Consider the following 13,167-nt stretch of genomic DNA (forward strand, 5'->3'; position numbering starts at 1 on the left):
CCCCGGTTCCCGGAAGCAGCCTCGGAGCTGGCGGGCGGGCGCGCGTACGTGCGACCCCGGCGTAAGAGGTTGGGGGGTGTGCCCCGGTGCCCGGCGGCTGTCGGCGGGGCTCCCCCTTTGAGCGCCCTCCCGGGCTCCCGGCGCGACTATGGCGCGCAGCCTCCGGAGCTGGCTAGGCGGCTGCCTCCTGATGTCAGGTGAGGAGCTTGCGGGGAGGGGACGCCAGGTAGCCTCCGGGGCGTCGGCTCGACCGCGGGGGCTGCCCGCGCTGGGACCCTGACGCCTGTGGCGCTGCGTGCCGACTGGAGGAAGTGCGCTCGGGAAGCGGGAGGCGTGGCTACGACGCCGGGCAGCGTTGACCCCCAAAGACGACCCCCCCCAGCCCTCCCCCTAGCGCACCCCCAGAGGCGCAAAGTGACTTAAGTTCCTGGGCGGGCCGTTAGGCCCAGCACGCCAAGGTCTGAATTCTGCCCCTCAACCCCTACAGCTCTAGGGCTTCTGAGTTCTAAATCCAGTGAAACCTTTCCTGTCCTGCTCCAAACTGCCTGTGTGTGTGTGTGCGTGTGTGTGTGTGTGACTCAGTCGTGTCCGACTCTTTGCGACCCCATGAACTGGGGCCCGCCAGGCTTCTCTAGAGGTTCATGGAATTCTCCAGGCAAGAATACTGGAGAGGGTTGCCATTCCCTCCTCCAGGGGATCTTCCCGACCCAGGGATTGAACCCTGGTCTCCTGCATCGCAAGCAGATTCTTTACCACTTGGGCTACAGGGCAGTCCTCTAAACTGTCTGCCCAGGTTCAAATAACACTATGGATCCCTCCTTCCTTTCTGATGGATCTCTCATTCTCCGGTTTCCCTCCCACCTATATCAGGCTGTTTCTCCCTGGGATTCTCCACCTCTATCAGCCAAGTTTATACCCAGCTCTGTTCTCTCCTTCTCCTACACTACCCCTCTGGGGGCTGCCAGCAGAACTTTGGCATTAAATACCAGCTCTGGGCTTCCCTGGTGGCTCAGATGGTAAAGAATGTGCCTGCAATGCAGGAGATCCAGGTTCAATCCCTGGGTGGGGAAGATCCCCTGGAGAATGAAATTGCAACCCACTCCAGTATTCTTACCTGGAGAATTCCAAGGACAGAGGAGCCTGGCCAGCTGCAGTCCACGGGGTCCCAAGGAGTCTAACACTGTGGAGGGACTAACATTTAGCACTGGGCTTCCCTGGTAGCTTGGTGGTAAAGAATTTATCTTACCAATGCAGCAGATGTAGGTTCGATCCCTGGTCAGGGAAGATCCCCTGGAGTAGTAAATGGCAACCCCCTCCAGTAATCTTGCCTGGGAAACCCCATGGTTAGAAGGAGCCGGGTGGGCTGCAGTCCATGGGGTTGCAGAAGAGTTGGACACAACTTAGTGACTGAATAACAGTAACATGGGCTCGTGACTTTCAAATTTCTGTCTGTTGGTGCTAGTTGGGTGATGGTCCGGTGAGTTATTATACTCGTCTCTGTACTTCTGTTTATGTTTGGCATTTTCTGTTAAAAAGTTTAACAACTATTTCTATCTCTAGCTCACATCTACCCTCTGTGCCTACAGCTGGCTTATTCATCCAGCTGTCTCTGACATTCTTACTTATGTATCCTTCAGTATCTCAAACCTAATGCAAATCCTAAAATTGTTGTTTTTGTTCAGTTGTGTCTGACTCTTTGCGAACCCATGGACGGCAGCATGCCAGGCTTCTCTTTCCTTTGCTGTCTCCTGGAGTTTGCTCAAACTCATGTCCATTGAGTCAGTAATGCCATCCAACCATCTTATCCTCTGTCGTCCCCTTCTCCTCCTGTCTTCAATCTTTCCCAGCATCATGGTCTTTTCCAATGAGTCAGTTCTTCGCATCTGGTGGCCAAAGTATTGGAACTTCAGCTTCAGCAACAGTCCTTCCAGTGAATATTTAGTGTTGTTTGATTTCCACCCCCAGCCCCAGTCAGAGCATAAGGTGCTTAAGCAAGGAGTGGATATTAACATCTACTTCACACCGAACGTATCAGGAAGTCTAAAGTTTATACATCTGGAAATAGATTTAAAATCTACCCCCTCACATCTTTCTGTTGCTGTTTTAGTCACTCAGTCATGTCCTACTGTCTGGTGACTCCATGGACTGTAGCTCACCAGGCTCCTTCTGTCCATGGGATTTCCCAGGCAAGAATACAGGAGTGGATTGCCATTTCTTTCTCCAGGGAATCTTCTCAACCCAGGGATCAAACCCACATTTCCTACACTGGCAGGCAGATTCCTTACCACTGAGCCACTTGGAAAGCCCTCACACCTTTCTACCACCACCCAAATTCCAGGTCACCCTCATCCCATCCCCACGTCTCTATTGCTGTCCTTCTCCCCTTAGCAATTTCTTCTCTTCAAATACAGTTCAGACTCCTCAGCACCACTAAAGCATGTCTCCCTCTCCCACAAGCCCATGTGAAGACTTTGAGCCATAGAGTACATGACCTGAGTATTGGATATGGTTATTTTCTTGGACAACTATTTTGAGAAAGAGAGTTGCCAACTTTTTTCCCTTTATGTTTACAGCATTAGGAATGATTCCACCACCTGAAAATGTCAGAATGAATTCAGTTAATTTCAAGAATATTCTACGATGGGAGTCACCTGCTTTTCCCAAGGGAAATCTGACGTTCACAGCTCAGTACCAAAGGCAAGTCTGGGCCGCTCTTGGCAGGAGGGCACCAAAGGATTGTGGCCTTGGCAGGGCTGGTCACTGGGCTGGACCAAGGAGAGAGCCTGACTGCTGTCACCCAAGTGACCGTAACAGCCCAGGGAGAGCATTTCCGCTGGCCTTTTTCATTCTGTCCCAGAATTCTTGTGAAAGCTCTGTTCCCTGAAAACAGACAGTAAAATCCTTTCTCCTGTTCTTGTGATGGTTCTTGGCGTGACAGACATTTTAGCCTCTAGATCGTGGGTGTCATCAGCCACCAAGGCAACTTGCTGCAATGTGAACTTATCAGGCTTGTCACTGTTGATGTTTTTTTAAGAGAAAAATGCCAATGATGAGACCATCTTCCAGTTATTAGAGTAGTGTTGCTGAAAATGAGAGTGTTAGTTGCTTAGTCATGAACAACTCTATGCCACTCTGTGGACTGTAGCCCACCAGGCTCCTCTGTCCATGGAATTCTCCAGGCAAGAATACCGGAGTGAGTAACCATTCCCTTCTCCAGTGGATCTTCCTGACCCAGGGATTGAACCCAGGTCGCCTACATTGTAGGCAGATTCTTTATCGTCTGTGCCACCAGGGAGGCTCAGAGTAATGTTGCTCGAAGTCAACAGTTTGTAAGTGGGAGCTATCCAAGAAAACCGAGGTATGCAAAGCAGGCAGGAAGCCCCTTGCTAGCTTACCACCCACCTGCCTAGGTTATAAACTGCATACCTCAGTGCTGGGGGGTACAGATCATTTGCATAGTGGGTGCCCAGCTACTCTGAGTTGTGTCCCAAAACTGAATTATAAGAGAGCTGCTGGCTGTTGAAAGCTGTCTCCTCTGAAGACAGCAGAGGCTTAAGAAGGAAGGGTGAGTGTGACCTCAGTGATGCTCCGAGCTCCCAGGACCTGCCCTTCCTGTCAGTTTCTCCCTGTGCTGGGCCTGCCACCATATGTCACAAGCTGGGCTGCAGGTGACGCATCTTTGTGTCGGGTGCAAAACAGCAACAGGAGGGCAAAGGGCAGTGAGCCACACACCTGCTTCCTGTGTGGCTCAGAAACGGACAAAGGCAGATACTTGCCCTCAGTGAGCCAGGAGGGTGTGCAGACACACCCTCTGTGAGCCAGGAGAGATACGAGTCTCAGGGGCTTTGATCCTACACTCCTCGTTTTACCACCATATCCAGAGCTTGCTGAGTCAGAGAAGGAGAAAGATAAATAAGACCACCTTTGTTTACACTTTTTTTTTAACTTTTTTTAGTTAAATAATTCGCAAGTAACAAATCATTTCAAAATATCAAGTATAATGCATAAAACTTCCAAATAGCCTATATCCACATTCACCAGTTTTTAAGGTCTGCCATAGTGTCTCTAGCAGTGACATTACTTTGCCAACAAAGGTCCATCTAGTCAAGGCTATGGTTTTTCCAGTGGTCATGTATGCGTGTGAGAGTTGGACTGTGAAGAAGGCAGAGCACCAAAGCACTGATGCTTTTGAACTGTGGTGTTGGAGAAGATTCTTGAGAGTCCCTTGGACTGCAAGGAGATCCAACCAGTCCATTCTGAAGGAGATCAGCCCTGGGATTTCTTTGGAAGGAATGATGCTAAAGCTGAAACTTCAGTACTTTGGCCACCTCATGCGAAGAGTTGACTCAGTGGAAAAGACTCTGATACTGGGAGGGATTGGGGGGCAGGAGAAGAAGGGGATGACAGAGGATGAGATGGCTGGATGGCATCACTGACTCGATGGACATGAGTCTGAGTGAACTCCGGGAGTTGGTGATGGACAGGGAGGCCTGGTGTGCTGCGATTCATGGGGTTGCAAGGAGTCGGACACGACTGAGCAACTGAACTGAACTGACTGAACTGACAGGGTCTCTGTCCTACATAATGCCTTCTGCCCCTTGATATGTCATTGTGTTTCATGAGAGCAAGGATAGCCTTTTGCATCCCTGCAGCAGCAGCATCGAGGTTTGACAGTCTCACCAGTGATGCTGTCCTGGCCTCTCAGTCCATGTTCCAGTTCTGTCAGTCTCCCCAAGGACTTAAGACCGGTCAGCCGGAGACTTAATTTTTTTCTCCTGCTGTGTATTTTCTAGCGTTGATTGGTTAATTTCATCTCTGTGTTTTCTCCACTCGGTCTTGATAGCTCTGGGGGTTTCGTTGTGGAAAATTAACTTTCCTCTCTGTCTCTCTCTCTCGCTGTAGTGTATTTCTTATTGTTCTGTTCTTTGTTTCTTTGCCATTGGAGTAGAAGTGTTTGGTTTTAGATGTTTGTCTTTTAGATGAGAGCTGCCAATAACTAAGAGTGAAACCTGGATTCCAGTCTCCTGAGCATAGATGTGCAGACCAAGCCGGGCCTCTGCTGGGGAAAACAAAACATACGCTGGGTGTGGAAGAAATTTGACCCTGAAAAATGTGTTTACCCTTCTATGGCTCTAGAAAACATTTGATTAGAATTCAGCCTGAGTGGTCACACAGCACAAACTCTCATTGTCTGTGTGCATTGCACAGGGGTGGCCAAGGGTGGGGCTTCAGAGAATGTACTGGTGATTTTAATATGGAAACATCTAAAACAACTAGGTGTAAATACAGGGAACAGATCATATTAACTACTTAATAGAAAAATATGTGTAGATACTATTAAAAAATAACCTAATGAAAGGGAAGTCACTGCAAAACAACTGTTGAAAGACTCTGTGTTCCACTCAATTGATGCATTAGTTTAAATGTATGGAAGAAATGGCCACATGTGGGAAAAGCCCCTTCAAGGAATGACCCCCTGGATTTTCCCAATGATGGGATGTTAAGCAGCCATAAAAAGTTGATTGATTGAGAAAGTGTTTGTGGCCTATGTAGTGAAAAAAGCAGACAGTAAGCCCAACTATCTCTGCCTCCTAAGAGTGGGGTGGAGTGTGCAGGTGGCGCTCTGAAGTCAAGCAGACCTGCGTTCCATGAGCGAGTTTCTAGACTTCCCACCCCTGTGCCTTGTCTGTAGAATAAGGATGATGTCATTTCTGCCCTCCCGTGAAAATTCAGTGAGGTAATACTATTGAAATAGCACACTGTTAGACACCTGCATGCTTGACAAATGTTGGTTGTTATTATTTTTATCACCTTCGTTGTCATCTCTGAGAGCAGCTAGATTGTTTTTGGCACCAAGACGGGAAGGTGCCAGTCAGACAAAATTCTTACTTTTTGCAAGACAAGATCCTAGATTTCCTTACATCAGGTGGCGCTGATTATAGTTCTGAGGCTATTATGAGGTTAAGTTACATCCCTTTCCTTCCATGCCATGTTTCTGCCACCCTCCCTCTGGGTGTTGGCCTGGAGATCTGAGGCCAGTGAGTTTTCTTTTAATAATTTTTCTAGCATGATTGAGCCATAGTCGCATATAGGGCATTATTTGAAATTGTTGTGATATACCTATTTTGGCTAATGTGTGTATATCAACATTTCACAAACTATGCCCCACAACTTTCAGAGATACATAATCAAAAAGGGACGCTTTCTCAGTCAAATATGTTGAATACTCAACCCCTTTTTGGAGAAGGCAATGGCAACCCACTCCAGTACTCTTGCCTGGAAAATCCCATGGACAGAGGAGCCTGGTAGGATACAATCCATGGGGTCGCTGAGAGTCAGACACGACTGAGTGACTTCACTTTCACTTTTCACTTTCATGCATTGGAGAAGGAAATGGCAACCCACTCCAGTGTTCTTGCCTGGAGAATCCCAGGGACAGGGCAGCCTGGTGGGCTGCTGTCTGTGGGGTCGCAGAGAGTCAGACACGACTGAAGTAACAGCAGCAGCAGCAACCCCTTTTTGGAAAGACACGTGCTCTGAGAAATTCTGTTGAGAAGAGACATCTATTCATGTTTCACCTTGTTCTTGCCCCAGATTGTTTGACCATGGGATGGATTATTTTTGAAAGTCTTAATGATACGTCAAGGATCATTAAGGTCCCATGGAGCAGAGTTTAAAAAATGCACATATGCAATGACAACCTCAGAGAGACTTGAGACTGAGGCTCCCAGCCACCGGGAGTGATTGGCCAGACCTCCAGGAGCTCCCTGGTGGCTCAGCTGGAAAAGAATCCGCCTGCCATGCAGGAGACCTGGGTTCGATCCCTGGGTTGGGAAGATCCCCTGGAGAAAGGAATGGCTACCCTCTCCAGTATTCTGGCCAGGAGAATAACTGTTATAGTCCACGGGGTTGCAGAGTCGGACACAAGTGAGTGACTTTCACTTTCACCAGAAGCTCAAGAATTCCAAGGTCCAGTCCCTTTCTTATCTAAAATGCTGCCTAGTGAAAAAGTTGGCTTAAAGCTCAACATTCAGAAAACGAAGATCATGGCATCTGGTCCCATCACTTCATGGGAATTAGATGGGGAAACAGTGGAAACAGTGTCAGACTTTATTTTTTGGGGCTCCAAAATCACTGCAGATGGTGACTGCAGCCATGAAATTAAAAGACGCTTACTCCTTGGAAGAAAAGTTATGACCAATCTAGATAGCATATTCAAAAGCAGAGACATTACTTTGCCGACTAAGGTCTGTCTAGTCAAGGCTATGGTTTTTCCTGTGGTCATGTATGGATGTGAGAGTTGAACTGTGAAGAAGGCTGAGGGCTGAAGAATTGATGCTTTTTCACTGTGGTGTTGGAGAAGACTCTTGAGAGTCCCTTGGACTGCAAGGAGATCCAACCAGTCCATTCTGAAGGAGATCAGCCCTGGGATTTCTTTGGAGGGAACGATGCTAAAGCTGAAACTCCAGTACTTTGGCCACCTCATGCGAAGAGTTGACTCATTGGAAAAGTCTCTGATGCTGGGAGGGATTGGGGGCAGGAGGAGAAGGGGACAACAGAGGATGAGATGGCTGGATGGCATCACTGACTCCATGGACGTGAGTCTGAGTGAACTCCGGGAGATGGAGATGGACAGGGAGGCCTGGCGTGCTGTGATTCATGGGGTCGCAAAGAGTCAGACACGACTGAGCGACTGAACTGAACTGACTAGCTGTGCTTATGGGCAGGCATGGAATCCAAGCAGTGTCCAAGCAGGTCAGAAGCAAGGTCAAGGGCCTGCGTTCCTGCTTCTGAAGCCTGAACAAGACTTCCTCTGTTTTAATTTCCCAAATAGAATTCTCATGGTTTTTTTTTTTTTTCTTTCTGATTTTGTAGTTACAAGAAATTCCAAGATAGATGCACAAGTATTTTGTCGACGGAATGCGATTTCTCAAGTCTTTCCAAATATGGTGACCACACCTTGAGAGTCAGGGCTGAATTTGCTGATGAGAGTTCAGACTGGATAAACATCACCTTCTGTCCTGTGGATGACAGTAAGCCACCTTAGTTTTCATGTCATTGTAATGTCATCACCCTGCCTTGAGTATTTCCCCCTTGGTTGGCCCATGGGCAGAAATGCTTTGAGTGCCCACCAAGTGGATGGCCTTGGATGAAGAGCAAAGGGGTTGTAACAAAGAGGGCTGTGACCTAAAGGGAGTTTGTGGGAGAGACAGGCCAGGATCAGCATAAGGCAAAAAACATAATTCAGGTTTCTGCTCCTGCGCTGAGCAGACTTACCATTTCCTGACTGGTTCCAAGTCCTGTCCTAGGGCCCATTTATGGAAGTTCTCTTTAGAAACTGATGCCAAATACCAGTAGATACGCAGTTTGCCCCAAGGTCACAGGGGTGATGAGTGAGCAAGCAGCACAGCAATTCACACCCAGGCTTCCTCTGTGGCAGGGCTCTCAGCAATGACAACCCCGCATCCGATATTTGCCTCTTGAAGTTTATATGATGGGAGAGTGCTTCAAAATGTCACATGAACCTATTTATACTTGCTTCGGTAAAACACATGATGAATGTTCTTATCTGGTCTTCAGCTTCTAGCAGAGTAGAAATAGGGTAGAATGCTAACCCAGGCCTATTCGCAGCCCCCCAAATGTAACAGTCGCCAGACAAGAATACCAGGTATAACTCAAACAGCATGATTGCCAGGGACCATTTATGATTCATTCCACAGTTCTTATTGAGCACCTTCCATATGCCAGCACCTACTGTGTGCTGAGGCCACAGCACCTACTGTGTGCTGAAGCTACAGGGGTGAACAAGACAAAAACCCCTGCCATGTGCTGAAGCTACAGCAGTGAACAAGACAAAAACCCCTGCCACGGTGAAATGTACATTCCAGTTGGGAAGACAGATGATAAATAGACAGATACATATTTTATAACAGACAATGACCGTGACTCTAAAGAAAATAAAGTAAGATGCCAGGACAGGGAGTGGTGGGAGCTGCTCTTTACATAGCATGGTGAGACAGTTCTCTCTGAGGTGGCAGCAACTGGCCAGAGACCCAAATGAGTTGAAGGAACCCATCATGTGAATGTCTAGTAAAAGAGCTTTGGGGAGAGGGGAGTAGTTTCAGACTTTGTTGGAAAATGTATTTGTTGGAAAGTGGTTTAATTATATAGGTTAAACACTAAAAATAGAAATACCACCTCTTGCTTCCAACCCAGCAATGGAAATAAAGAAAACTCAACCCAACCAAAAAAAATAAAAATAAAAGGGAGGAGGGGAGAGGAATGAGCCATTAAAAACAAAAAAAGCAGTCTTTATAGAAAACACAAAGTAATGTAGTTGGAGTAATTGCAAATATATCAAAAATCACAATGAATATAAAAGGACCAAACCTGATTAATAAAGGCAAAGGTAAAAAGATTTTTGTTTGTTTGTTTTAAGAAACAAAATCTAACTGTTCTTAGCCACATCAGTCAACATCACCGCAGTGGTGTATCAAGGACAGAGTATTTCAGTAGCCCAGTTGGTCTGCCCAGTTATGAAAAGTAAATGTTGATATGTTAATGTTTTTAACATGTGAATTTTGATTGTCATTTTGCTTTGTTCTCATCCTCAGCCACTATCGGACCTCCCAGAATGCAAGTAGAAGCACTTGCTAATTCTTTACATATGCGTTTCTTTGCCCCAAGAATTGAGAATGAACCTGAACCGTGGACCATGAGGAACATTTATAACTCATGGACTTATCATGTGCAATATTGGAAAAATGGCTCTGATGAAAAGGTAAGTGTAGTGAATCACGCGGATTGCAGATGGCAGCTCCCTGTACTTTGCTCAGCTGGAGCATGGCTGGAGGTCATGATGACAGAGAAAACCTTTGCCAGGTGGCAGCACCTTATGGTACCGAGGCTCTCAGGCCTGGTCCTTTGAGCTCCAGAAGCTACCCATTCTGGGGGTGACTGGTGTGTCTGGTCACACTTCCCGGAGTTCAAGGGCTGACTTCCTGGGTGGTCTGGTGCAGGAGAACAAGCCTTTCTCTCCCCAGAGGGAAATTGCTGGAGAAGGCCAAGCTGACTCAGCAGCTGGCTGGGGGAACTTGGGGTCACCAGAATCAGGTGACCAGTGAATGACTACTGTTTCATGGCATGAGGGCCCACATACACCACAGAATGGTCAAGTCCATGGTCAGGGCAGCCCCAGCCCTGGATGAATGGTGGGCGTCACATTTTATAGGACTGACCCCACCTCTCCCCATTGCTTTCTTCCTCTTTCAGGAACAATGCCTTTCAAAACATGAGCTGGGAGTGGAAAGACCCTGCTGGCATGTTGCCCCTGCCACTGTGTGACTCTGGTCACATTCTTGACCTCAGCTTCTCAGGTCTGCAAAATGGGCATATAACCCATTTCATTAATAAAGTGGGGATAATAACCTACTTCGGGGCTTCCCTGGTGGCTCAGCAGTAAAGAATCTGCCTGCAATGCAGGAGACTTGGGTTCAATCCCTGGGTCAGGAAGCCCCCCTGGAGGAGGCCATGGCAACCCGTTCTTAGTACCTTTGCCTGGATAATCCTGTTGACAGAGAAGTCTGGCAGGCTGCAGTCCATCGAGTCGCACAGAGTTGGATGTGACTGATGCATCTAAGCAGCAGCAATAACTTACTTCACAGGATTGTTGAGAAATTTAATGACATAATGAAAAAAAGTAAAAAGAAAGGTAAACGTGTCCCATTGCCTGAACAATGTGTTACGGGTCAATCTGTGAGATTCCCTTCCCCTTGTTAGACAGGTTAAAATGCTATTTTCATTCATCTTTGATCACCTTTAATTCTTTTAGTGCTTCTGAGCCAAATGTCATTTCTGGTCCTAAACTGACTTACATATATGTTATGTAAGTTATGTTACATACATGTTATCTCCTCTACATTAAATCACTAATGCTCATGCATTTGGCAAGAACAGGTCACCCATGTGTATTATCTGAAGTGAAGTGAAGTGATGTCCAGCACTTTGCAACCCCATGACTATACAGTCCATGGAATTTTCCGGGCCAGAATAATGGAGTGGGTAGCCTTTCCCTTCTCCAGGGAATCTTCCCAACCCAGGGATCAAACCCAGGTCTCCTGCATTGCAGGTGGATTCTTTACCAGCTGAGCCACAAGGGAAGCCCAAGAATACTGGTGTGGGTAGCCTATCCTTTATCCAGTGGATCTTCCCAACGCTTGCCAGGAATCGACCCAGGGTCTCCTGAATTCCAGGCAGATTTTCTACCAGCTGAGCTACCAGGGAATCCTGTATTGTCTGAGGAATGATGTAATTAAATTTATATCTACTTACTATGTAGTCCCCCAAAATCTCAAGTTAATTTCCCCCAAAAAAGGCTCCATTGTGATCAATTCATAACATATACAAATATCAGATCACACTGTTGTACACCTGAAACCATTAAGATATTATGTATAAACTACACTTCAGTTTTTTAAAATGCTTCGTTAAATGATACAGGATATCTGCCTTCTTCACAGGAAAGATGATTTTGCTTATAGTCAAGACCCTGGGATTACATGTGCCTAGGAAGCAATACAGAACAATAAGTTTTATGATCACTTTTCGAATGTAGGGGTCCCTGCTAAACTCTGAGATACAAAGATAACTCCTGAAGCTAGCAGCCTACTGTGATTTTTTTTTTTAATTTTAATTGGAGGCTAATTACTTTACAATAGTGTAGTGGCTTTTGCCATACATTGACATGAATCAGCCATGGGTGTACATGTGTTCCCCATCCTGAGAATCAGATTCCACAGTTACCCAGGGCCTGAGTGCCTCCTGCCTCAGGCATGAAGTGCAAAACCCAGTCTGTCTTTAGCTTCTTATCTAGAATATGCCCTCAGGACTGGCATCTGGTTACACATTTGTCCCTTCCTTCTGCCTGGGGTATGGAAGACTTTGGTGTGAACATACAGAGTGCTGGAAAGGCTGCGTGCTCCCCAAAGCGTGTCTCTCACTAGTGCCTGCAGGGCCGCCTCTGCCAGTTTATCATGCTATCAACTCGGTGTTTGTGTCACTTTACCCCATCCCCACCCTCACCCTTCTGCAAATTCACGTGTTGAAATTCAATCCCCAGCGTGATGGTATTAGGAGGTAGATCTTAGCACCCTTTTAAAAGAGGCCCCAGAGAGCTCCCTCACCCCTTCCACCCCTTGGGGAGGACTCAGCAAGAAAACCCAGTTATGAACCAGGAACCAGGCCCTCCTGAGAGGCCAGATCTGCTGGTGCTTTCATCTTGGACTTCCCAGTATCCAGAGCTGTGGGAAAGAAATGTGTGTCAATAAGCCAGCCAGTCTTTGGCATTCTGTTTACAGCAGCCTGAAAGAAATAGGATTAAATGGTTTCCTTTTAGAATGCAGGTGTCTCTGAGAGAGTGCCACCAGTTCAGGTCCCTGAGCTAAAAACATTAAAAGCTTCTAGAAATTCTTTCTTCCTGGCGGGAGACAGCGGGGAGATAAAACCAGAAGTTGGGGCTTCCCTGGTGGTCCAGTGGTGAAGAATCGGCCTTGCAATGCAAGAGACATGGGTTCCATCCCTGGTCCAGGAAGATCCCACGTGCCGTGGAGCAACTAAGCCATTTGCCACAACTACTGAAGCCCGTGTATCCTAGAGCCTGTGCTCCACAAGAGAGGCCACCACAGCGAGAAGCCCGTTCACCTCAGCGAAGAGCAGCCCCAGCTTGCCAAAACTAGAGAAAGCCTGAGCACAGCAACAAAGACTATCACAGCAAAAAAATAAATTTAAAAAAAAAAGAAAAGAAAAGAAGCTGTCCAGAAGTTAAAAAAGAGAAAAAAGACTTCACATCTCTTCCCTGTCTGCTTCTGACATGTCAGCCTCTGAGTTTAGCCTTGAAAAAAAAATGCATTGTAAGGTTTTCGAGATATTGGGTTTCTGGAAATGAAAGCCAGGGATTTTTGTTTTTATTTCTGTTTTTAATCATTAGAAGTTATACTATACTCTTCATGTTTCAATTGGTAAAATCCAGTTATTGCCTTCAGTGAGCTCAGCTTCTCATACAACAAAAGAATAGAGACAAGCTGTCAGCAAGCCCAGCACCCAAAGAAAAGTAAACAATTACTAAAGTAAAAAGAGAGTCTCTGCTCAGTTTCTATTGAAACTCCTATT

General features: G+C 46.8%; 1 protein-coding gene across 2 annotated transcripts in view; it reads left to right on the top strand.

Annotated features, from left to right (window-relative positions):
• The window catches only part of IL10RB (interleukin 10 receptor subunit beta), a 32,107-nt gene continuing 18,940 nt past the window's right edge, over positions 1-13,167 (top strand). The window contains exons 1-4 of one of the 2 annotated variants that reach the window (XM_040228305.1): positions 1-197; positions 2,574-2,697; positions 7,876-8,033; positions 9,615-9,781. In XM_040228305.1, coding sequence (XP_040084239.1) covers positions 149-197; positions 2,574-2,697; positions 7,876-8,033; positions 9,615-9,781 — 498 coding nt within the window. In that variant the 5' untranslated portion in view covers positions 1-148. The remainder of the gene's footprint in view (positions 198-2,573; positions 2,698-7,875; positions 8,034-9,614; positions 9,782-13,167) is intronic. The other variant, XM_040228314.1, reaches the window with a different exon arrangement.

This window comes from Oryx dammah, unplaced genomic scaffold (genome assembly GCF_014754425.2).
Source record: "Oryx dammah isolate SB20612 unplaced genomic scaffold, SCBI_Odam_1.1 HiC_scaffold_2, whole genome shotgun sequence".
Classification (NCBI taxonomy): Eukaryota; Metazoa; Chordata; class Mammalia; order Artiodactyla; family Bovidae; genus Oryx; species Oryx dammah.